This window comes from Vitis riparia, chromosome 1 (genome assembly GCF_004353265.1).
Source record: "Vitis riparia cultivar Riparia Gloire de Montpellier isolate 1030 chromosome 1, EGFV_Vit.rip_1.0, whole genome shotgun sequence".
Classification (NCBI taxonomy): Eukaryota; Viridiplantae; Streptophyta; class Magnoliopsida; order Vitales; family Vitaceae; genus Vitis; species Vitis riparia.
In genome coordinates, this window is record NC_048431.1 from 1,554,827 (window position 1) to 1,580,111 (window position 25,285).

Sequence of the window (25,285 nt, forward strand, 5' to 3'; positions counted from 1 at the left end):
GGATGCAAGAATGCAACGTTTGCTGCCATGGATGAAGGTATAGTACCTGGTGGTGGGGCTACCTATATTCATCTGGAAGAACAGATACCATCATAAAGCACTCCATGGAAGATCCAGATGAGCAGATTGGTGCTGACATTGTGGCAAAGGTATGTTGTCATTTTCCTTTTCCTGGATTATATTTTCTACATTTGTCCATTCCTACTCCAATAAGCAAAATACTATCCCAACTGATTGGCGTCTTCTAATCAAATCCACCATCCATTCTGTCTTATTTAGGGTTGTTTCTTTGGTTAATTCATTTGCCATTCGGTCCCTTACTGGAACTTTAATTGCATAGCATCGTCAATTTGTTCATCATCCTTTTCCTCCTATCGAATGCTTACAAGTCACGATATCTGGTCAGGAATGGTTTGAGGACAACTAAAACACCGAATAAATGATTTGTGCTAGGTTAAACTTCACCGCCCGGAATTGATATTTCTTCTTTCCATTGTTAAATCCCATTGTTTCCACCAGCTATGGGATTGAAGTTGATTTGTTGCGAGTGTTCCAAGTGAAATAAGTATGCATGAATGTTTTTATTTGAAATGAAAAAGGAACCCCGAGATTTCATCAAACACCGACGTTTTGTTAGATATCAAAGTTGTTGAGATTATACACTATCATATTTGAGATGGCTTAACCAGCCCAGTTACCCCAAACGGTCTTGTGCAAATGTATGGCTTTAGTGTTTAGACATTTCATCATCTTTTTCACATCTAAAACCTGGTTGGTCGAGTTTCAGGCACTTGCTGCACCAGCCAAAGCAATTGCAACTAATGCAGGAGTTGATGGAGCAGTTGTCATAGAGAAGATCCGGACTTGTGACTGGAGAACAGGGTATGATGCAATGACGGGTAGATACCAAGATCTTCTCAATGCTGGAGTGGTTGATCCCTGTCGGGTCTCAAGGTGTGCCCTTCAAAATGCAGTATCTGTTGCTGGCATTGTTCTAACAACCCAAGCTGTATTGGTGGAGAAAACAAAGCCGCCCAAGTCAGCAGTTCCTCGTCTCCCTGGAATAACTCCTTAAACAGCAGAGTAGAAGAACAAGAAGCAGAAATTCATGGAGAGCCAGACCAGAGCTGAGAAGGTAGCCCCAACTAAGCTACATGCTTTTCATTTGACTGAATTTTTGCCTTGTCAAGTTTAGCTTCATTTGGAATGAAAATCAGGGCAAGCAAGACAATGAAGAAACAAAGCCAAGTAAGTCCACATCGTCTTCCATGGAACAGAACCCTGCAACTTCCAGTGGCTTGATTTGGAGTTAAAGACGAAGCTGAGGAAAACCCCATGGAATTCAGGTTTTTTATCGGAATACCCTGATTGAGAGGAAGAATGGAATGCATTTTTTGATGAAGATGTGTTTGTGTTTGGTACTTGTCTCACTGAACATATGATCAATGGCAATCATTCTCTGAAATATTGTTCACTTTTTGAAAATACTGTTTTCATGGAGAACTGATTTACAGGGGTTTGCTTTCAAATTAAATTCTGATTATTTCAATATAAGATAAATGACATGTCATTAGGGTTTATTCATATTTGTGAGTTTGTAATGTTAACACTAAGCTCTATTGGGCAGCCTGCCGCAGGTCAGCTGGTCAAAGCTCAAAAGACTCGAGCTCTTTCTACAAGTGTTTTGGAAAATTTTGCTGCTGTTGTATCCCGGTGTACATACTGTGTTGAATTAAGAGTTCGTGTGATAATGTTTTTGAAAAATATAACAAATTAAAAAAAAGAATTTTTATAAATATAGGTTTGTTCCATGTGCAAGTCACGTGAACTACCAACTAATAGCGTATATTTTTATATTTAAATTTGGTTTTAATAATTAATTATTGATTTATGATTGAGCTTGAATTTTCTATTTTAAAATATTTATATTTATTAAATGATTATATTAATAGTTAAAATCATATTATTCGAGAGAAGATAAAGATTAAATTTTATTCATTCTTTTGAAAAGAAATAATCTTTCAAATTGTAATATAATAATATACCATCTAAATCAAAATTGCAAATAAGTTTTTATGATAAATTAATAAATTATTTATTTATTTTTATTAAATATTTTAATTTTGTTCAAATTGAAATAAGTCTTATAATAATTTAATAATTTATTATTTATTTTTTATATTTCTTCTTATTCATATTTTTTTTCCTTTCTTTATTAGTAAATTCAAATATAAACTCAAATATATAACAATTGTTTAAAAATATTGAAATTAAAAGGATTATGACATCTCTATTCATATGTTCTAGTATTAGTATTTTGAATAAAAAAAATAATATTAAATAGAAAATAATTAATTATTTTTATTAACTTAATTAATCATCAAGAATATAATTATACTTAATTTAATTTATTCTTTATTATTTAATGGACAATCATATTTGTTGAAGTTTGAAAACTAAAATAATAATCTTATTAAATAAAATTTTCAACTCTTATAAAATTTTAAAATATATATATATATATATATATATATATATATAATTTTATTTTAAAATGTATGAAATAAAGTGAAAATATTGAAAAAAAAACCTTAGTTTGTAACCCATATTACAATTAGAAAATATAATTTTCCTAGCCATTAGGTTTTTTTTTTTTTTTTTTTTTTTAATATTTTATATTGATGGGTGTCTTTTTATGGGGAGCGGTCTGGGTTGAGAAGACTCGGGTTGGGTAGATGGGAATCGGATCGAGTTGAAAAGAATTCGGGCCAACTCCAAAACCCTAACCCGGGTCCCAGCCTGGTTCCTCTGGGGTGTTCCAGAAAGGAACCTTTGTGTATTTATTTTTCTTTTTGCTTGATACCTCGAGTGTTTCGTTGGTTTTGGTCCAAAATTGAAGCAGAATGGAGAAATCAGGAGAGCAAATGGTGGATGTGAGGTCGGTGGTCGAAGCCATTTCGACTGATAATGAAGATGCACCTTTGTACCAGGTCGAGAGCCTCTGCATGCGCTGCACCCAAACGTATGTGCTCTCTTTTTCTCATTCTCTCTGTATATTATTTGTTTAGTTTCAATTTTTTGGTATCAGTCTGTAAAAGTTGTGGATAAATGCTAAAGAAGATGACTTGTTTGCTAGTTTTTTTTTCTGAAACCCAACTTGTTTATTGTTAACAGGGAACAACAAGGTTTTGTTTACTGAAATTCCACACTTCAGGAAGGTGTGCCCCTCAATTTGCCTTCTTATGATTTTTTTTTCTTTTATTTTCTGTACAAGGGTTTCTAAAAGAAGCGCACTTTTGGGCTTTTATGGCTGTGTTTCTTTAAGCTGTTAAGTAAGTTCAGTTTTTATTCTCTGGTCCTGAAATTCTCTTTGCAGATATTGTTGTAGCCTTTGAATGCCCACATTGTGGTGAGAGGTAAACTAAAATTTTCATTAAGGCTGTGAGGGTTTCAAATTATATAGATCAATTGAAATTTGGCCTTTTATAAGAGATTTAATCTCTTGTTATTGTTTTTCCCTCAGGAACAATGAAGTTCAGTTTGCTGGTGAATTACAACCCAGAGGGTGTTCTTACAGTCTGCATTTTTCAGCGGGTGATCAGAAGGTTGTGTCAGCTTGAATGAAATATCTATGAGATGTTATTCCACGGTTATGTTCATTTGTATAAAGATCTTTGAGATGTTTATGAGTGTCTATGCATTTATATGTAAATTAACTTGGTTCTCTCTCTCTGCTCTCTCCCCTATCCCTGCCTTTCTTATTGTTAACCATCTTTGTTATTGTTGTCCTTCTTCACCAACTGTTGGAATCTTTAATTCACATCTGCTCATCTCTTCTCAATGACACTTAATCAATAAGCATTCCCTTATTTTATTGCGCCTCAGTGCTTTTTCTTTTGTGCAAGTAACTTTATTTGTTTCTAGTCTTTTACACAAGAAGCTCTTGAAAACTCATCTTTCTTTCGTTGGTTCTGTTTAATTTTCATCATAGAGCAGACTTGCATTTTTATTTTTATTGAGCTTTTTTTGCATAAGAGCTTGTTTTCCTCTACTCTAATGTGCATGTGAATTATTTTGAGTTTTTTTTTTTTCTCTCTCTCTCTTTCTGTGGTGTATTTGTTTTTCATAGCTGGTGAAGAACAATATGTTTTATTTAGATATGAGTGTTAGACTAATGGGTTTCTGCAATACAGATGCTCAACCGACAGGTAGTGAAATCAGAATCTGCCACTATCAAGGTACTTTGTAGTTTTTCCTGCTTAGTTTGAGAAATGAGTTCTCATGCTTTTTTAACAGTTATCATATGTTACAAGTTTTAAAACTTATTTTCTTGTATTGGAATTTTAATTCCTGTTGTTTTTAGTTTCATATTAAATGAACTAACCAGCACTGGCATAGTGAGTTAGAATTTAGGATACTGATGAGAACATAGGAGACCGTGCCTCCTTGAGAATCTGAAGGTGAGGTGATAAACTGACATATTCCAATGTTTACATGGATTCTGATCTTTCCTTCTTCCTTGCATCAGTAACCCCTGGTAGATTGCCATTAATTGTTTGATTGCTCCTGTGCTTCAGCAGTTTTCCTTTACATAAGGACTCAGGGTTGCTAGGGTTTTTTCAATGACAAAGTAGGGGATAAATTTTTCCTTCTGAACATCACTAAACTTGGCTTGCTGGAGCAAAACCGTGACATGTACTAGATTGCAATCCAGATCCCAAATCTCTAGTATAATACCGTTTTATGGTTAGGCTCTATTGTACATGTTGATGAAATTTAGGCCTAATATTCCTTTTGACCAATGTTTTAAAAGGCCAAAGGTGGACTTGAGGTGTTTTGCCTAAATGAGGCAAGACATAAGCCTCAAGTTGGAACAAGGCATAAGCCTTAACTTAAACAAAAAGAAATAATAAAAGGAAACAGGAGTTTAAAAAATGAAAAATACTATAAAATCACTTATCAAAACAAAAAAAAAACCTAATAAAATCATATGAAATTTGAATAATAGGAAATCATACAATTCATAATTATCAAATTAGTTGTTTGCCATTGTTAGTAATTTTTAATTTTGTTGACGAGAGACAAAAGTTTTGATGTAGTATCAATAGCCAATGAAATGGTGGATCAACAAAGATGGTCAGAAGAGGATGGTGCAGTTTTTAAGATTTATTTTGAAAAGACTTATGATCATGTGTTTTGAGGCTTTTTGGATCAAGCATTAGAAAGAAAGGGATTTAGTACTAGATGGAGGTCTTGGTTGAGGGGTTTCTTGTCTTTAACAAATTTTGGGGTAACTTGAGATTTTAGACAAGGAGATCCTTTTTCATTTTTTCCTTTACCATTGTAACTAATGTCTTAAGCAAGATAATGTTGAAAACAAAAGAGAGTGGTACCTTGGAAGGTTTCCTAGTAGGATGGAGTAGAAGTAGAGTGTCACATTTGCAGTTTGTAGATGATACCATCTTTTCTTCAAGAGTTAGCATGGAAGATTTGTAAAACCTAAGCTAATCTTGATGGTTTTTAGGCATATTTCAGGACTTTAGATTAATTTAGATGAGCATTTTTTTCTAGTATCAATATGAGCTAGGATCGGATTACTAGATTTGCTTCAACGCTTGATTGTAAAGTTTTTGAGTCACCCTTGACCTAGGGGGGAATCCAAAGGTTAATGCTTTCTAGGATTTGTGGTTGACCAAAATTTTGTGGTCGGATGGATGGAAAAATAACCTTTTTGTCTTTAGGAGAAAGTGTAACTCTAATTTAATCTTGTTTGTCTCACATTCCTAATTACTTCCTTTTTTTGTGCAAGATTCGATCAACAATACCATCAAAGATCGAGAAACTAGAGGGATTTTCTTTGCTCAAGTTTTGAGGAGGGAAAAAAAGATCATCTCCTTAGTTGGAATCTAGTGTGCAAACCTAACATGGAAAGGGGTTTAGGGTGGGAAGATTTCATTAGGGAATAGAATCCACTTAGAGAAGTGGGTTTGGAGGTTTTCCAGGGAAAATGTTGTTCTTTGGCATAAGATAATATTGAGTATGAATAGGACACGCTTCAATGGCTATGGTGCCAACGTTCTAGTTAGGTGGACACATCAGTGCCCTTAGAAGGCGATTGCATAGGTTTTATAAGATTTCTCTAGACATACTCATTTTGTGGTGGGTAATGAGTCAAGGATTCGTTTTTGGTAAGACTTGTTTGGGGGGGGGGGAATCAATTTCTATGCTCTCAATTTTCAAATCTTTCAAGAGTCATGATAGTTAGAAATACTTCTATTTCATTTATCCTTGGTATCTCTTTTCATTTTTCTTAGATCATTAACTTTTGTTGTAACCTTATTGATTTGAAAATAAAGAACAACCTTGAAAGATTTATGTCCTTTTTCTCTCAGGCACTTGTCACTATTTGTCCTTAACGTGAGAGTTTGGTCATTTTTTTTTAGGCTTATTTATAGTGCAATCTTGCCTTTTAGTCTGGTTCAATCTATAAACTCCTATTCATTTCTCTCTAGCTAAATTTATATGGAATTGTAAAAATCTCATCTAAGGTCAAGACCTTTGCATGATTAGTGGCTAATAAGAAGGGTGATACTAATGACTTGTTATAGGTGAGAAGATCTTACTAAGCCCTTTGTTCTGATTGTTTCATTGTATGTATGGAGAGTGGAGAATTAATTGATCATATTTTTTTTGGACTGTTTGATGACTTTGGGGCCATGGCATAGGCTATTTAGACTAGCAAGGATAGATTGGGTTCCTCCTAGGAGCATAAGTGACATGATGACCATTTCATTTTAGGGTTTAGGGAGTATGGTTAGAGGCAAAATTCTATAGCAAGTTGCTTGCCTAACTCTGATTTAGATAAGTATGGTGGGAAAGAAATTCAAGGATTTTGTGGATAGGTGGAGAACTATAGAGTTGATATGGGAGGTAATTTATTTATATTCCTCCTTTTCGGCCTCAACAATTATTACTTTCAAAGGCAATCTTCTCAATGTTTTTTAGCTCAATTGGAATTTTGTGTGTCGATCAAAAGGGTTAAAATGACAAAGTGTGGAAGTGGAGCAAAGCTTTGATTTCTTTTTGTAGATGTGTTGATCTCTATAAAGAGTAGAGTCGTTTTTTCTTTGTTTAGTGGCATGTGGTACTATATTGAAGTATGTCTTGTTTGTATGTTTCTGATAAAAAAAAAAAATGTTTCTAATTTAGTTTCACTTTCTTTATTTTAAAATCCAACTCTCTCTCATGCCGTCATCAAATAATCTTAAGCACTACCGTTACTATCACTAGTAGGATCCTCTAAGGAATCATAATAATAGCCAATTGCTTTTTTATCCTCCTCATCAATATTGATGTCCACCTATTCTACTTCTTTATCGACCAATTGCACTGGTCTTTTTCCTTTATTTATCAATAATAAGATAATAATTATATATGTACTCAGCCATTATAGTGGTCAACAATTCCTTTATTTTTTTCTTCTCAATCATTTTTTTCTAGCTAACTAAGTTCTTACTTTGTAAAAGCCTTAACCTTAGTCTTGGACCCAATACCAAAACTTGTAAATCTATGCCCACAGCACAAACCATTGAATATAGAGGTTTAAACCTCTTATAAAGTACATATCAAAAGCCCATAAAGGTCCTAAATCAATTAAAACCCTTTGCATATTTGAAACTTAAGCCTTAATAGCCTTAGGGCTATACTTAAGGTTGTAAGTCACAATGAAGTGAGGCTTAAGCCTTGATGACCCTATATTGAGGCTACAACCCTCAAGGTTAATTTGCATATCGTTGACTTGAGGCAAGTCTTGGGGCATAATCCTCAATAGCTTTTTAAAACATTGCTTTTGACAAATTATATTGAAAAGGAGATAGGAAAAGGTCCATGTTCAAGGGAAGTATAGAAAAGAGAGCTTTTAACTAAAAGGTGGCTACTATTCCTCTTTTTAAACTAATGGACTAAAAATTGAAGATGGAAATTTTATAAATTGAAATTGGATTTTGGTTTCTTTCTTATTGATGCTTTGTATTTATTCAGGATAAGAGTTGGGAATTTTGAGAGGCCCATTGGTTGGAGGCTGTTTGCCAAGTACATGATAGTTCCATTTGCTGACTGTGAGATGTTGGGTAAAAGCAGATAAAATATATTTGAAGAATCGTTTGCAAATGCTCTACCAAAAGAAATAAAAGGAAAACCCAAAAGCAAGGCAAATAAGCATGAACATGAAAATGAAGGGACTGCTTAGCTTTAGTTTGGGGTTAAGAGCTTCATTACAGAATTTTGATCTCAGGTTTGTCCTATTTTTATGGACATTTTTTTGCATTGAAAGAATGCTTTCTCAGGATTGCTAACCCATTGTATAATTTTGTCAAGTCCTGTTGGATTTTTTGGGAAGACTTGTGGATGGGGAATCAACCTTTGGCTTTGCAATTTCCGAAACTTACTAGGTTTCATCAGTTTGAAATTCTTCTATTTCCATCTATCCTTGGACTTTCTCTTCTTCTTTCTTAGAATTTTAACTTTCAATGAAACCTCACTAGTTTTAGAGATAAAGGATCTTGAAAGACTCATGTCCATTCTCAATAGTATTAACCCACTACCATAATCCCTAGATGTGAGAGCTTGGTCTTTTGACCTTTTGGCTTATTTTTGGTCAAATCTTTTTTCCTATCTTTATCAAATCAATCTACTTCAGCTCTCTTGTCTCCTTCTAATCTCATTTGGAAATCAAAAGGCCCATCAAAGGTCAAGGCCTTTGCTTGGTTAGTAGCCAATTAATACCAATGATGTGCTTCAAGTAAGAAGACCTTTCAAAGCCAGATTGTTGCACTCTATGTATGAGCCATGGAGAATCGATAGATCACCTTTTTTTGGACTGTTCAATGACTATAGAGTTGTGGTATAAGTTTTTAAGACTGGCCAACTTGGTTTGGGTTCCTTTTAGAAGTGTATGTGACATATTAACCATTTCTTTTGGGGTTTGGGGAGCATGGATAGGGGCAAAGTTCTATAGCACAACGCTTATCTTACTTGATTCAAATAGCATAGCGGGAAAGAAATGGAAGGATCTTTGCGGACATTGAAAATGTTATGGGGCATAGTCTATTTCTATTCATCATTTTGGGCATCTACTACTATAGCTTTCAAAGGCATTCCTCTCAACTTTATTAACTCGATTGAATTTCGATATGTAGTTCAAGAGTGTCAAAAGAGTAATGTTGAGATGTTTTAATGTCTCTTGATTCTTTTTTCTTTTCCTTTGTTTTGTTCAGCTTTGTCATTAGGTAAGAATTTCTCATCCTTCTCAATGTTACTTTGTTAATGAAAATGCTTTTGTTTCTGATTAGAAAAAAAATGTTCATTCTTACAGCTGTTGTTCATGTGTTTTTAATCAAGATTGATTACCTGCTTCGCCTTTTATTCTACTACAATGAATTCAAAGTCATATTGCTAAGGAACTCCTTTAAATTTTAGTCATGAGTATGGTTCTTCATTTTCTCTCAGCCTTTTATGCATATATGTGCAGATTCCTGAATTGGATTTTGAGATCCCTCCAGAGGCTCAGCGTGGAAGTCTATCAACAGTATTTCCCTTACACCCTACTCATAGTTCGATTTTTTTCTTCACTGGTTGAACTCTAACTAGCTGCCTTTTGTGGATGGATGCTCCCACTTCTGGCTGCTTTGGTTAATATTCTTTACTCATTCATCACCTGGAGTTTATGCAGGGTTATTTCCCTATTGTACTTCTTGATTTTATTTTTTTTTCAATAATTGAACTGTAACTGACTTCTCAAGTAATAGATATAGTGCCAATGTGGTCTCTGAGTTCAAGAGTACCAGTATTAGTCTTTAAGAACGCTAGTACATCATGCTTGATTTACCAACACCTTGAGCAGCCATAAACCTCTCATAACTATTTCGACCATACAACTTGGTGATCCATATCTCTTGTATTTATTTTAATTGAAAGAAACTGCTTGATGAAATCAATTTAAAAGTACAAGAAGGATGAGCTAGAAATTCGTTATCTAACAATTGTTTTTATCTTTTAGATCACAGTTTCTGTGCTTCTTGCAGAATTATGTGTTTCTACAGATTTTTTGTCCTTTCTTTATGCTATCTTAAATCTGTTTCCAATTTTTAGGTGGAAGGAATATTGACAAAAGCCGTGGATGATTTACAGGCCCTTCAAGAAGAACGCAAGGTGTACTTCTAGATTTGAATGTATGTTTCTATTTGATATCAAATGTTTTCTTTCTCAGCACCTATATAATCTATCTTTTATGGTTTCTCAGAAAGTGGATTCTCAGACTGCGGAAGCAATAGATCAGTTTTTGTTAAAATTGAAGGCTTGTGCAACAGGAGATTCATCTTTCACCTTCAACCTGGATGATCCTGCTGGCAACAGCTTCATTGAGAACCCGTAAGAGCATTTTATTTTTTTAATTGGAAGGGAAACTTTTGCCTTTTAACTTGTGCTGTCCCTTTTAGGTATATGGTTGAGATAGAGTGTTATTTAGTTTACTGAATACTTAAGCATTCCTCTAAAGCAGAAAATTCGACAAGAGCTTTAAGGTTTTCTCTCTTTTTTGTGATTCTCTTAGCTGAGAAAGACAAATCAACCTTCTCTTGCTTGCAGTGTTAATTACTTGTTATGTGTGTATAAGTTTCTCCTTCTTTTGTAAATATTGAAGTCATTTTCCTTCTTTCAAATTAATTTTTAACCTTATTTTGCTTGATTATAGTCTAAAGAGGATTTGATTAAATTGGAAATAGGTTTGCTCCATCTCCGGATCCATCATTAACTATCAAGTTCTACAAGCGAAGCCCTGAGCAACAAGCATCATTGGGCTACCTTGTTGACTCATCACAGTTGGGAGAGTCTTGTGATGAGGAGTCAATAAAAGAAGTACGGAATACATCTGATCAAATGAAAAGAGAACCACATGGATCAATTGGAGCCGCAGCCGGCCATCGAGCTATTGCTCAGGTTAATAGTGCAGAGATTGCTGAAAATTTGTTTCGATATTCTACACCAGAAGAGGTATGACATTGTTTTCAGTTAACAAAGGTTACATGCTTTCTCCATTTCCTTATGACTTCATGTATTACACCTGTTGTGTTCTGTTTTTGTGTGACAGGTAATGACTTTCCCATCAACATGTGGAGCTTGTGCTGCAAGATGCGAGACCCGAATGTTTGTCACCAGTATACTTCTTAGCTTTTTTCCATCTCCCTTGAGATGTTGCAGCATGTCATGTTTAAACAGATTGACATGAATGGTTAAATTAGTTACCTTCTTTAACTTTCTTGATAGTTTGCAGAGGTTTGTTTTGATATTGAAAAAAAAAAAAAAAAACTAGTTTCCTCCTCTTTTTTTGGATCAAAATTAAGCTAGAATTCTTATCCTATTTGAGGGGGAAAAAAAACCTTGGCCAGTACTCTCTTTATTAATCATACATTTTTTTTAATCTTTTTTTTTTTTGTAGGAAACAACAATGAATTATATTGAAAAAGGATTTAAGAAGTACAAATCCATATTTTTAATCTTGTTAGCATGGAATTTAATGTGGCAAATAAGAAACTTTCTTTAATGCTGTCTCTAGTGATAACTAATCAACTTACTTGCAGACATTCCATATTTCCAAGAAGTAATTGTTATGGCTTCATCTTGTGATGGTTGTGGCTACCGAAATTCCGAGGTTTGTCATTTTGTGCTCATAGTAAACAAAATAATTTTATTAATTGAAAAGTGGAATTGCAAAATAGCAATCAGAAGGATGGGGTTTCTTCAAGAAAAAGAATCAAAAACCCAAAACCGATGAACCCTTCTATGACCTGAATCCTTCTTTGCTTCTATGTTTGTTAGAAGCTCAAAATCCCCCAATCTCATGATTGCCTAGCTAACAATATAAGAAGCCTGAAACCTATCCAAAAAAAAGACCCCTGAAATCCAAGCTTAGAGCCTAGCTCCCTACTCTATATCATATGCTTATAAATCTCTCCCTCTCTGTGCAGTTGAAGCCTGGTGGTCGAATTCCTGATAAAGGAAAGAAAATTACTGTTTGTGTGAAGAATGTTAATGATCTAAGCCGTGATGTAATAAAGGTTTGTTATTATTCTTTTAAAACTTCTTGTATGTGCTATGCAATCAAAACCTGCCTTTGTTCACTTGTTTTTCACCTGGCGTTGGTCTGCAATAGTGACCTCATATTATAATTTTGTTCTAATTTCTTTTCTATTTTCCTTTTTTAAACCTTGCATGCAGCAGTGGCTTGTGAGAATATACCAATTTTATTAATTTACATCCTATAAGCAATTTTAATTTGGTTCGTCCAGTGGGAGGGAAATTTCAATAGTAGTTAATAAATTTTCAGTCTAACACTATCATAATGCATGTACTCTTGTTGCATCCTTTGTTTTCCTCCTGTGTACTTGGGGTGCACCCTCTGCTCTTTGCTTGACATCTTTTATGTGTATTCTAGTTTACCTATAAAAGAAATGCATGTACTTTTGTCCTGTATTGAATGATAAAAAGCTAGAGGTAGTTGGTTTTGAAGCAGAGACCTCTCCGAAAACAAGTGAAAACAACTAAAATATGTTCTCGGAAAATATTTTAAGCTTTGTTTGGGAAGTGTTTTCAAAAATAGTTCTGAAAACAGTTTTTTATAACAGTTTTTGAAAATTATTCTCTAAAGTTTTGTAGAACAAAAGTATGTTTGGAAACTTGAAATATTCTTTACTTGTTTTCTATGTTTTTAAATATGCTTAAAAATAACTTTTATGTATAGTACTTTATTTTTAATCATTCTCCTTATTTGTATAATTATTTTTTAAAACAACTTTCAAAGAACCAGTGAAAACAATTGAAAGCAACTAAAAGATGTTATCAGGAAACACTATTTTTTTATTTTTAAAAAACTGAAATTTATTTTCTTTTTTTGATTGCTAAAGATGTTTTTCTATTTTATTATTCTGAAGAACACAAAATTGTTTTCAAAAATAGTTGCCAAACAAGGCCTTATTTTATGTTTTTAGAGTGGAACACTGTTCCTATTTCCAGATTGTCAAACATGTTTTTCTGTTTTTTTGTTCTTAAGAAAAGAAAACTATTTTTTAGAACAGTTAACAAACAGACCCATATTCTTTGGTTTCTCTCTTTTATGGTTGTTCAGTACTCACATAACTTATACTATTCATGAGGCATTGTAGCATTATCTGACAGTAGCCATGTGGACATATCAGTCAGATACTGCAGGTGTGAGAGTCCCAGAGCTTGACTTGGAGCTGGCTAGTGGCACTTTGGGTGGAGTTGTTACAACTGTTGAAGGCTTGATTACAAAAATTTGTGAAAGTGAGTGTTTTTTCACTTTTGCATTCCATTTTGATTCCTTTTTTCATATGCTAAACATGAAAATTTCCTTTGCCACACTCTCAAATACGTTGTTGTTTAAGGCTCAAGGCACATTGTGACGTGAGGGTCTTGAGTCTGAGGCATGCACCTGGTTGAAATAACTCCTGGTTGAGAAATATAGAACTAGTGTGCTTTAGACAAAACGCACACAGAAAGCAAAAACAGCCATGGTGTTGAATTAGCGAAATTTTTTATACAATTACATTCATGGAGTTTCTGAAGAACAGCAGAATAGTTTTTGCAGTTTGAACAGGAAATAGATTTTCTTTTTCTTTTTTCCTTTTTAACAAAAGAAGGAAGTTGCCATGGTTATGGCATGGCTGTATATATGGGCTTGGAACCCAATCGTTCATGGGTATGAAAACAGAGCAAAAGAAGACCTAGAGAGGGTACCTTAACTGCTGGTGTTGTTCAGTGATAGAAGAATTTATTAAGGGGCAGCTTTATGTGACAGTGAACTATCTTTCCTAGTGGTTTCTTGTGTTTTATAGACTCCAACAAAAGCAAGTTCAAGAGAGGCAAAACTTTTTTTTTTTATAAGTAAATGCAATTGTATTAAGAAAGCCAAAAAAATACACCTAAAAGTATCTATGATGTATATAAGGCTAAAAGGCTAAAAAAGAGAAGGAATTCTAAATTCACATAGTTGTGCGTCCTTGGTTGAAAGGTCATTCTTCCTCTTCCCTTGTCATTAGGTTCACCTGATTTTAGGCTTTAATTTAGGCTGTATGGCTCCTTATCATGGATTAAGGTCCATTGGATCATGACTGAAAAGGGAAAAATGGATAATGTCTTGTGGAACTGACTAATTTCCATTAAGTAGCTATTTCTTTTAAATTTTCTTTTTGTGCATTGGTGTTTTTTTTTTTTTTTGTAATATTGTGCATTTTTTTGTAATAAATTGTAATAAATAAATTTTATTTCATGTGTATGCTCAATGATTAATTATACAAAAGATTTTATGAAGTATTATTATTGTTAAAGTCGAAGAATTTTTAATGTTCCACTGTTGAACCAGGTTGGTTCCTCAAAATAATTTTTAATTATTAGAGGCTATTAATTTATGAGATATTGATTGTTGATAGTCCTTTGCACATCAAACATATTCCTGGACATGCAGTGGTGCACACAACACAATTCTGTATTTAGTTTATTCTATTTTAAAATTGGGTCATGTAAGTGGATTTTATCGTCTTGACATATTATACAAACACAAAGAAAAACGATCAATCATAACCTTTTTGATTTACTTGTGTAGACCTTGAGAGAGTACACGGATTTACTTTTGGGGACAGTCTCGATGATTCTAAAAGAAGCAAATGGCAAGATTTCAGAGTGAGGCTAAGCAAGGTACTGTTTGACAATAGCCCCAATTTGAAAATCAGCGTGCGGGCACATTGTTTATGAAGTTCTGTGAGAACCTTCCGGTTCAAACAATTATTTTGTGTGTTTTTCTAATTTGATTTCCATTGCTTTTGGGGATCTGAAAATTTTTTATAAGATATACTTTGTCATTGTTTAAACTATTGATGATTGAAATCGAGGACTTGGAAACCATTTATTGATAAATGGAGGTGGTGTTTTCCCCCCCTTGTCTCCCCTTGATGCAAGTTTAATGAGGTTTTAGGTTTTAACAAATGGAGGTTATTTTGTTTCATAAATCTTCATTTTCTCATGATGCAAGTTCTAATGTTATGCAGCTTCTGAGTCTGGACGAGCCTTGGACTTTAATCATTGATGACGCTCTAGCAAATTCTTTTGTTGCACCAACCACTGATGATATCAAAGATGACCATCAGTTAACGTGTAAGTTCTCTTCCTGCCAGTCTGAGGCAAGTTTCATTTTGAAATGTACTTCATTTTTAATGAAAAGACTGATAATTTTTAAACCATTGAGGTATCCAGGGGTGGGTAAAGCTGTGCTCCGAATAGGGAATTATTTTATTTTATTTGTTTATTTCAGGTTTTTGCACCACTGTCCAAACAAAGGCCATTCGTAGATGGCTTTTGCATTCATGATACAGTGATTGCAAAAATTTCATCCAAAAAATTTGAAATATAAATAAGAAAGGGCACTCTGGAGGGTCAGAATGCTCCTTCATTCATGTTAGATTCCACCGCTTCACCACCCCTCCAGAGTTGGGCATTTCTAGTTATCTTGGCCATCCATTCAACTGGATGCCTGCTTTAGGCATGTTCTAAAATTTTCTAACATTTTCTTCTGTACACTACCTCTTAGGGCAAAGAATTCCAGCAAGTTTGGAATTTAAGTTACTTGGATGCTTTTCTTGCTTTCAAAAGTCAGAATTGTAATGAGGTGCTTGGTGTTAATTTGTTTTCTTGCTTCTATACTTGATTGATCCTAAATAATCTTGTAGAATGGGTAGGGTACAACTGTGATCTGTTGGATTATAAAAAAGATAGATGTCAGTAAACATGGAAGGCCAGAATATACACATTAAGAACGCCTTGAAAGATGTTTTACTTTGAACCATGTGACGAAAACATATTCAATTTTCAGACACTTGCATCAATTATGATCCAGAAATTCATGAAATCATTTTAGCATCGAACCATTTAGCATATAAAACTTAAGAATTAGGGTCATCCACTTGGTCACTCAGTTCCTTCACCATTTGGCTATTTTCATACCCAGTTTCTCCCACCAGTTCTGCATTAGATTGCCTCTATTAAAACATCATTCACTCTAGTATCCAGTTATTACTATTTTTTCCTTTGTTGTGATGATACTGTATTGTCACCATCTCCAGTTGAGGAATACGAGAGGTCATGGGAGCAGAATGAGGAGCTGGGTCTTAATGATATGGACACTTCTTCAGCAGATGCCGCATACAACTGATGGGTATCGAGTGTAATAGGAGAAGACAAATGGCTAATCTCTTCCTTTGTTGTGATGATACTGTATTGTCACCATCTCCAGTTGAGGAATACGAGAGGTCGTGGGAGCAGAATGAGGAGCTGGGTCTTAACGATATGGACACTTCTTCAGCAGATGCCGGATACAACTGATGGGTACTGAGTGTAATAGGAGAAGACAAATGGCTAATCTCTTTTCCTTTTTCTTTTTCTTCTGGAAGGGAAATGTATCTTCTAGTTTAACCCCATGCAGCATTTCAAATTGTTTGTGTTATGGTTTTGATTTCAAAAAGTAAAATCTTAGCAATCAATGTACTATTAATCTTATCACATCATCTGGTGTTGGATATGACTGGAAAAAAGTTGCTATCTGCTCAGTAGATTTCAGGACATTGTATAATGGACTGGTTGGAAGAATCACATTGATTATTTTTCTTAAATTCTATAATGCTTTTTACTTATAATTTTAGACCCCATTTGTGTTGGATTATGAGTGACTGAAATTTATTGAAGTCATTAATTTTAGACACCATTTGGATTGGATTGAGGATGTGATTATGTAATTTTACTGAAAGAAATTTAGAAAAGAGCTTAATACAAAAGTCAAATAATGTTAGCTTTTTTTCAGCTTATTGGGGAAGTTAACTCTCAATATTTTCTCTTTGAAGAGGGTTTTAATTTGCTTCTTCTGCATGTCCTTAAAGCACAAATAAGAAACCATTTACTAATCATATGGGAGGTTCTTAAGGGTTGGTTTGATACAATCTGTGGAAACAGTTTTTAAAATTAAAATTTTGAGGATATTTCTTAAATTTGTTCTAAAGTCTGTCATATTTTTAAATATTTTCTCAAAAATTAAATTATTTTTTTAAGTTATTAAATTATATAAAGTCTTTAAATTATTTTAGTAAAATAATTTTTAGTTTTATATTATAATATTAGATTATTTTATTAAATATAATTAATGTAATAATTTAAACTAAATCATTATATCACTAAAAATGTTATATAAAATATTATTTAATTGCATAAAAAAATAATATCTAGCAATGATACTTGTTAATTTGGCTAGACTCTCTGGAATGTGCTGTATTTTTTAAAATTTTAAAATATACAAAAAATATTATTTATACATATTTTTATTTTATTTTTCCTGATACTTTTGCTTATGGCAAATGCCAAATGGGAAACAGATTAAATATTAAAGAGGTGGGCAGGGGAGAAGGGAGGATGATTGGATCAATTGATTTGAGAAAAGTGTAACTGTAAGTACAATCAGATTTCAAAATTTGATGGTCTGGCAATAAGTAGAGAGAGAGAGAGAGAGAGAGTTGAGAACTTAAAGAGTCAACAGAAGTATAACTCAAGAACAAGTGACGGCACAGGTGAAACAGAACATAGAGAGAGAGATGGAGAGCAGTGAAGAAGAAGACGATTTGGACTACCCAATCAATGATGGCATCACTCCCCAATCCAAGATTGACTCCATCTATCAGTCCAATACCGAAAAGGTATTCCCTTTTCCCCATGTCTGGTTCAGGAGAAAATCGCTAGGAAAATGGGAGAAATTTTTGACCCACTTTTCAATCCCACTTCCATAGGGTCCTCCCTTTTCCGGCCCGTCTTTGTTTGCGGAGAAAGTGGGGGGACAACAAGGAAAAGCATTTGAAAAAAAAAACAAAAAATCCTCTCTTTTCTCCGCAATCGAAAGTGTTTTCCCCAAAATTTCTTGCTCTTGGGTGTGAAATACCTAAGTGCTCTGTTTAAAGTTCGGTAAATGGAACATTTTCTGTTTTCCTATCTGGGTTTCGTTGTTCCTGCATTTATCTGCGTATCTTTAATGGGCTGTCTTTGTAAGAGTTTGCATCACTTTGAGCTCAATCTATGTGAGGGATTCGTTTATGGCCCTATGGGTGGCATTGTTGGAAATGATAGAAACGTAGAACTCACTTCAATAATGGAAAAGGGGATACAATCAAGGAGGAAAACAAAGGTCCCTTACAGTACTTAGAGTATGTTGCTTGATTTTTCTACAAAGAGAAAAATCCTAACCTCATTTGCCCATCTAAATTCCACATTCTTTATTCTTGCTATAGCAGCAACCTCCGTAATAGATAGACATATCTCCATGAGCTCGGCTTTGAGGTCAGTAATGTTAGCTAAAATCTTCAACAAGCAATCAAAGATTGGCCTTGATAACTTGTCAATCTCCTTGGTTAAAGCACACCTGCATCACCCCGGCATATCATAATTTTGTTTACTTTTATGCCCTTCCAGGAATTGTTGTAACAGTTTTTAATTATGTTTTGTTGTGTTATGGGAGATAGTTACATTTCCATTTATTATAAATAAAATTTTGTTTGTGTAGGGAATCAGAAAGCTTTGTTGTGAGCTCTTAGTTTTGAAGGATGCGGTGGAAAACTTACGTGGGAATATGCGTACTAAGTACTTGGCTTTCCTGAGGTAACAAAATGCATAGTTTTTATGTTCATGCTGAATTATATGAAACGGTTTTAGTGAGTATTAGATGATTTCCCTTTTTCTTCTTGGGCAACATCATGGAATAGCACTTGTTGCTTGTACCTTATCAAACCAAGGGAATGTCTAATAGGGACATTAATTTCTTGTTTGATATCTTCTAGCAATTTCACCTTTTAAAAATTTAACTAAGTTCTCACCTTTGCCTTTCTTGCTATTCCTTGAAATTATATAGCAGCAATTTGAAAGAAGATAGAAATTATCTAGCAGTCATTAGAAGTCATAACTTCCTTGAAGCTGCTTCTACCCAGGATAGGAGACTTCCAGTATGAGACATCTTTTGAGGAATTGAATACTTACATTCCATATTGGCCCAGGCCTGAGCACAAATTCATTTGCTTGTGCGAGAAAAAAATGCATGTCTTGATCAATGAGACTTATCTATGATTTATAACTTGTCATTGCAGCTCTACATTTCCAATTATTAATGAATTTTCAAACTTTTTCCCTCCCAATGCTATGCTTATAATTGCCTTTTGCTTCTTTAATTCCAGTTATAGATCTGAATTTCAGTTATTTGGTTCATTAATTAATGATTCTGATCCATATGTCTATACTATTGATTATATTATAATGGTAGGATATCTGATGAAGTTGTTGAAATGGAGCATGAGTTAATTGAGCTGCAAAAGCATATTTCTGCACAAGGGATTCTTGTGCAGGATTTGATGAGTGGTGTGTGCCGTGAATTGGAAGAGTGGAACAAAGCTAATGGTGATATTCATGAAGCTCAACAAGATCCTCAAATTGGTGAACTTCAAGATCCTTTTCCAAATAACATAGTTGATGCCAAGACAATATTCTTGGAGAAAATTGATGTTCTCTTGGCTGAACATAAAGTGGAAGAAGCAATAGAGGCTTTAGATGTGGAAGAGAGAAATTCTCCAGACTTGAAAAGCTCGGGAGATACTTCACCTACTGAAGCATCTTCTTACAGGTCTGCTTTCTTGAAAAGAAAGGCAATGCTTGAGGATCAGCTAGTTGAGATCACTGAACAACCTTTAGTTGGTACCCTGGAACTGAAGAAGGCTCTATCTGGTTTGATAAAACTGGGAAAAGGTCCTTTGGCACATCAGCTACTTCTAAAATCATATGGTTCACGCCTCCAAAAGAGCATTGAGGCTTTTCTTCCTGCATGTTCTAGCTGCCCCAAAACATATTCAGCCACCTTATCTAAGCTTGTATTTTCTCTGATCTCATTGACAACAAAAGAATCAGGTTCAATATTTGGTGATGATCCCGCTTATACCAACAGAATTGTTCAGTGGGCAGAGTGGGAAATTGAATCTTTTGTACGACTAGTGAAGGAGAATGCACCCCCTTCAGAGTCCATTTCTGCTCTACGCGCAGCTAGCATTTGCATTCAGGCTAGTCTGAGCCACTGCTCACTGTTGGAATCACAAGGCCTGAAACTCTCAAAGTTGCTTATGGTGCTCTTGCGGCCATATATTGAAGAAGTTTTGGAGTTAAATTTTAGACGGGCTAGAAGAGTGATTCTTGACTTGGATGCAATTGATGAAAGCTTCCCATTGTCACCCCGCTTTGCATCTCCATTGTCTGCTTTTGCAACATCATCAGATACCATGCTCATTGACAGCGGAATCAGGTTTATGTACAATGTCAATGTAAGCTAATCTTTTCTTTATGATTTAGCTATCACTAAACAGTAAATTTGAATCTCGATAGTGAAACCACCATAAGCACCTTATCTTTTGAGACATGGTTTTCAAATGAAAAATCAAGATATAGTGTTTGATGGGCCCCAAATAAGTGATTTCACTGGAAGCATTAGCATACTGGATGACTTAAGACCATTTGATTTAATTTTGTTACTCCAAGCATGCATTTTTTTTAATCTATGAAAGATGTGTCAATTTTTTTTTTTTTTGGGGCAAATTCAAACTCATTGAATCATTTTGTAAGGATTCTTTGTGTTGACAATACCTTAACTGAAATGTAAAGCTAGCAACATGACATGGATTATGGGACTTGGCTCAGGTTAGAATATGCTCATCACAGACCTGCATTTTCAAATTGTATCAAATCGGCTAGAAATTTTTAAAAATATTTTGAAATTAAAGCTTTAGTTTCAAAATTATAGAAGATAGCAATATAATATTAATTAATTATTTAAACAATTTAAAATTAATCGGTTATAATTAACTAATTCTATTGAAGTTTGGGTGGTTGGAAAAGCCAAGTCTGGACCTAACCTGTGTAAATTTGGATTGGTCTTGGGTTGAACCCAAAAAGATTCCATTGGGTTCATAAAATACCAACCTGTTCTTGTTAATTTTAGGCAGATTGGTGGCTCTAGTTGGAAATTGCTATGCTAGTAAAATTTGTCTTGCACTCTCACTAGTATGTATGTACCTATATGGACCTGCTACCCATCCTTAAACAAAAAAGTACACTTGTACACAGGCAAACACACAGATATATAGGTACCTAGATATGCATACATGGGTGTGTGTGTGTGCACACACACACACACACACTCTCATGCAAATGTGCTCTCCTATGTGGATATGATTATTTTGAATATATGGAAGTATGTTTTGAATCTAAGATTGCCAGTTAAGTCATATTGGTGCACAAGAACCCATGCCACTTGTGCTGGGCTGGAAAGTTCTATGATTTAAGGTTCAAGCAGTCGATAGAGTACAAAATGATTGCATATGCTTAGATATATATATGACCCCATATTTATGTACATACATGTTAACATGTATATGTTATGTGATTGTAAATGTGTTTGTATGTGCATACATAAATACTTTAAATGCATAAAGATAATGGTAATATTTGACACAAAAATTTGCACATACGATGACAGGGAACACTCTAAATTCTTGCTAAGCAGTGTTTTCTAGTAGACTACTGGTTGACTGCTAGTTAAGTAGTTCATCGCTACCAATGATCAATTGATTCAATTCATTGTAAAATCTTGAAGTTCAATATTCTCTGCAGGAAATAGTGGAACAGCTAACCCCACTCACCATTTTGCACTTTGGAGGAAGCATATTAACTAGAATTTCACAGCTGTTTGCTAAATACGTGGGTGTTCTAATTAAAGCCTTACCTGGCCCCTCTGAAGATGATAATCTTACAGAGCTGAAAGAGGACATACCCTTCAGGGCTGAAACAGATGCACAACAGCTTGCACTTTTGGGAATAGCATTTACTGTGGCAGAGCTATTACCGATGGCTATATGGAGAACACAGAATGAAAGCAAGGAACCAGGTAGTGGACCCACTGAAAACATTGTGCATACTGCAAGTGCCATGGAATCTAAGGAATGGAGGCGCCATATTCAGCATTCATTGGATGAGCTTAGAGATCACTTCTGTCGACAATATGTTTTGAATTTTATCTATTCAAGGGAAGGGAAAACACAATTGAATGCACAAATTTATTTAAATGGGAAAGGAGATGACCTGAGTTGGGACTCTGGCCCACTGCCTTCACTGCCTTTCCAGGTTGTCCCTTTTCTGTAATTGCTGAAGTGTTATTCTGGGGTCTGTAGATGCCATATTTGGATGTGTTCTCATTTATTAATCTTGTTTCTGTTTAATCCTTATTGTTATTTTCATTTAAGGGCTCTTCGTTTTTTAAAGGAATCATCTTATTATCAAGAAAATACTCCTTTAATTTTAGGATGTATTCCCTGTATTATATATGCGACATTTTCATACATCTCCATTATTTCTTTTAATGAATATAATGTTATGTAATATTTCTTTATGTCAGCATATAGTTGTGTGAATATGGTGATTTGTTGGGCTTCTTGGAGCTAGTGTGTTGGCTTATTGCATATAAGATATTGCAGTAATATGCATTTTAATGTGTTCTTTCATTCTAGTGTAGACACGTAGAAAAAATGCTGCTTGATACTGGATTTCACTTAAAACTTGTTTTTCACTTAAAATATACATTGCAACATATTTTGTGAAGGCCCATGCTCACAGATTTTGTTTTATTTTGGAGGCATGATTTCCTTTTTCAAGCCCAGGGATACTGGCATCTGATCCTATCTATATGATTGTTGCCAGGTTTCCTGTGTTCTGCCGAGCAACATCAATATAGTTTCTTATGGATTTTCTTTTCAGGTACTCATAATGAGATTCTGTGCTATGACTGCAGATGTTATTTGTGAAGCTGCAGCAGTTAGCAACTGTGGCTGGAGATGTATTACTTGGAAAGGAGAAAATACAGAAAATTTTGCTTGCCAGGCTAACAGAGACAGTGGTAATATGGTTGTCTGATGAACAGGAATTCTGGGGTGTATTTGAGGATGAGTCAGCTCCCCTTCGGCCAATCGGGTTGCAGCAGGTAATTGTACCCTTCTAGGCCTTTCTTAAAATCCTTCTTTATGATATGAAACTCTGGAACATCTGATGTCTGTGTTGGTTATCCATTCTTTTACTCCCTATACATAGTTTTCCTTCTTTCATTTTTTTAATATCAGTCAAAAACTCGATTATCTTTCCCTCTACCAGGGAAGGTTGTGATAATACAGACTCTTGATGGATCTCATGGGGGATGTTTAGGATCAATTATTGGACTATATAGAGAATTACAAGATTTTAAGAAATGAATATATATATATTGTTGATTATTTAACTGGGGCACTTGTAAAACTAGCCAAAATTTTACAGTATCTTTCTTTTTTTCATTTTACACTTGACCCATCCATGTCAATGATTAACCAAAATGTCAGAATCAAACTATTTCTTTTTTAAAAAAGGAATACACCTATTACGAAAAAATTATAACAACAGGTGTCATACTATTAATATATATATGATAATCATATATACCGTCTTTATGGAATTCTTTCTTCCAAGTTTTGCAATTGTGACCATATTTTTTCTTCTAGGATTTCACGATGGTGTCTATATCTTAGTAAAAGCATCCTGATTAGCACAAGTGGTATGTTACATTTGTTTAGGATCTTCATCTTGTTGCATATGTTAAAATGGTCATCCTGCTGTTGGTTGTCTTGGCAGTTGATTCTTGATATGCACTTCACCGTTGAAATTGCACGTTTTGCTGGTTACTCATCACGACATGTGCACCAGATTGCAGCAGCCATAATTGCTCGTGCCATTAGGACCTTCTCTGCTAGAGGCATAGACCCACAAAGGTACCACCCCTTCATTTTCTGAAAGCTCTTACATTCTCACCTGCAACTAAAACTGTTATGTTTCTCCTCAGTGCACTCCCTGAGGATGAATGGTTTGTGGAAACTGCCAAAGGAGCAATACACAAGCTTATGTCAGACGCTTCAGACACTGATGATGAACACCTCATTGACGAACACATGATTATGCATGATGAGATGGCCTCTGATTCTGATGACAGTCCGTCTTCCCTTTCATCAGTAGAAAGTTCCGAGTCGTTTGCTTCTGCAAACATGGGTGACCTAGAAAGCCCCACTGACTTGACTGATCCTGAGAACTGAAACTCTACAGCTAAATTCATCTTTTCAGGACTCAAGTTTCTTCAGATGCTCATTCATTTAGCATTGTAGGAAGTTTATTTACAGATTCTGTAGTTAGAGATGAGGTAGTAGATCATATTTAAATGTAAAACTGTTGTATAAGAGCAAGTCTAGGCAGCTGTTGTGGATCTTTCTTGTGATCATAAATTTGTCTTTGGATAGAAGTAGAAGTTCCATCTTCTCTTTTCCTTTCACTCCCATCTCGATCTTTCCTATATGACAGTATTTTCAGCATTCACTCTGGTCCTCTGTTATCCCTTCCACAGTTTCAATCTAACTCATGGGGTTTTGGCCTTTCTAGGTAGAATAGCTAGTTTTGTAAGGATTTTAATTAGAAAATGCTGAACGTTTAATGAGCTCTAGACATGCAGTATCAATAAGCCCTCTAGGGGGTAACTCAGTGATAGTGTGCTTTGACTACAGTTCTGAGTTTGAGCTTCCCTGGCATTTAGGTGATCCAGGTTAAAGGGGTAGGTTTTTTGTTTATTTAGGGTCGATCTATATACATCAGAAAATGTTATGGTGCCGTAGTGGTACCTATCGAAGTCTAGATTTAGATCATTAGATATGTATATTGAGATCTAGGTTGTTTAATGAGAATAAAATTAAATGAGACCAAGATATAAAGGTACAAACAAATACAACTAGGGTACAAATAATGGGACTTAAAAATGCATATATGGCATATATGGTTGATGGTGTCTTTTTAATATACTATCAAAAATAAATGAGACACCTAGCCCCTGCTCCTCTCTTTCCTTCAGAATCTCCGATCTTGGAAATTTGCATTCATTGAAAGAGTCCTCTTTGGCCTTCTGTAATTCGCCTACAATATCTTCATATGATAGGTTGCAAAAATCCTTATTAGAAAGAAGACTTAGGTAGTGTTTGTTTTTTTACTTAATTCTAAATAGAATCTTAATGCTTAATAGTGTTAAATATTAGGT

General features: G+C 34.6%; 3 protein-coding genes across 3 annotated transcripts in view; all 3 read left to right on the top strand.

The window, feature by feature from the left end:
• Positions 1-1,396, top strand: part of LOC117921510 (chaperonin 60 subunit alpha 2, chloroplastic) — a 23,318-nt gene extending 21,922 nt beyond the window's left edge. Inside the window, exons 9-11 of the transcript XR_004652370.1 lie at positions 50-149; positions 788-1,135; positions 1,218-1,396. The gene's annotated coding sequence lies outside the window, so the exon portion shown is untranslated. The remainder of the gene's footprint in view (positions 1-49; positions 150-787; positions 1,136-1,217) is intronic.
• A 1,414-nt stretch (positions 1,397-2,810) lies between these two features.
• On the top strand, positions 2,811-16,757 carry LOC117914491 (zinc finger protein ZPR1-like). The gene is made up of 16 exons (XM_034829838.1): positions 2,811-3,022; positions 3,175-3,185; positions 3,377-3,416; positions 3,524-3,605; positions 4,194-4,238; positions 9,530-9,586; positions 10,150-10,209; positions 10,301-10,428; positions 10,782-11,049; positions 11,147-11,213; positions 11,637-11,707; positions 12,024-12,113; positions 13,251-13,359; positions 14,678-14,769; positions 15,120-15,225; positions 16,191-16,757. Exons 1-16 carry the CDS (start codon positions 2,904-2,906, stop codon positions 16,277-16,279), a joined length of 1,434 nt encoding a protein of 477 aa, XP_034685729.1. The 5' UTR covers positions 2,811-2,903; the 3' UTR covers positions 16,280-16,757.
• Positions 16,758-17,558: 801 nt separating this feature from the next.
• On the top strand, positions 17,559-24,532 carry LOC117918767 (exocyst complex component EXO84C). Its single transcript, XM_034835656.1, has 7 exons — positions 17,559-17,807; positions 18,665-18,759; positions 19,415-20,459; positions 21,805-22,314; positions 22,979-23,167; positions 23,845-23,981; positions 24,053-24,532. Exons 1-7 carry the CDS (start codon positions 17,706-17,708, stop codon positions 24,297-24,299), a joined length of 2,325 nt encoding a protein of 774 aa, XP_034691547.1. The 5' UTR covers positions 17,559-17,705; the 3' UTR covers positions 24,300-24,532.
• The last annotated feature ends 753 nt before the right edge of the window (positions 24,533-25,285 follow it).

Coding starts and splice junctions, on each gene's coding strand:
- LOC117914491 (XM_034829838.1), top strand. CDS start 2,904: ATGGAGAAATCAGGAGAGCAAATGGTGGATGTGAGGTCGGTGGTCGAA. Junction 4,239..9,529: donor CAGAATCTGCCACTATCAAG/GTACTTTGTAGT, acceptor ATATATGTGCAG/ATTCCTGAATTGGATTTTGA. Junction 13,360..14,677: donor GATTACAAAAATTTGTGAAA/GTGAGTGTTTTT, acceptor TTACTTGTGTAG/ACCTTGAGAGAGTACACGGA.
- LOC117918767 (XM_034835656.1), top strand. CDS start 17,706: ATGGAGAGCAGTGAAGAAGAAGACGATTTGGACTACCCAATCAATGAT. Junction 17,808..18,664: donor ATCAGTCCAATACCGAAAAG/GTATTCCCTTTT, acceptor TTGTTTGTGTAG/GGAATCAGAAAGCTTTGTTG. Junction 20,460..21,804: donor GGTTTATGTACAATGTCAAT/GTAAGCTAATCT, acceptor TATTCTCTGCAG/GAAATAGTGGAACAGCTAAC.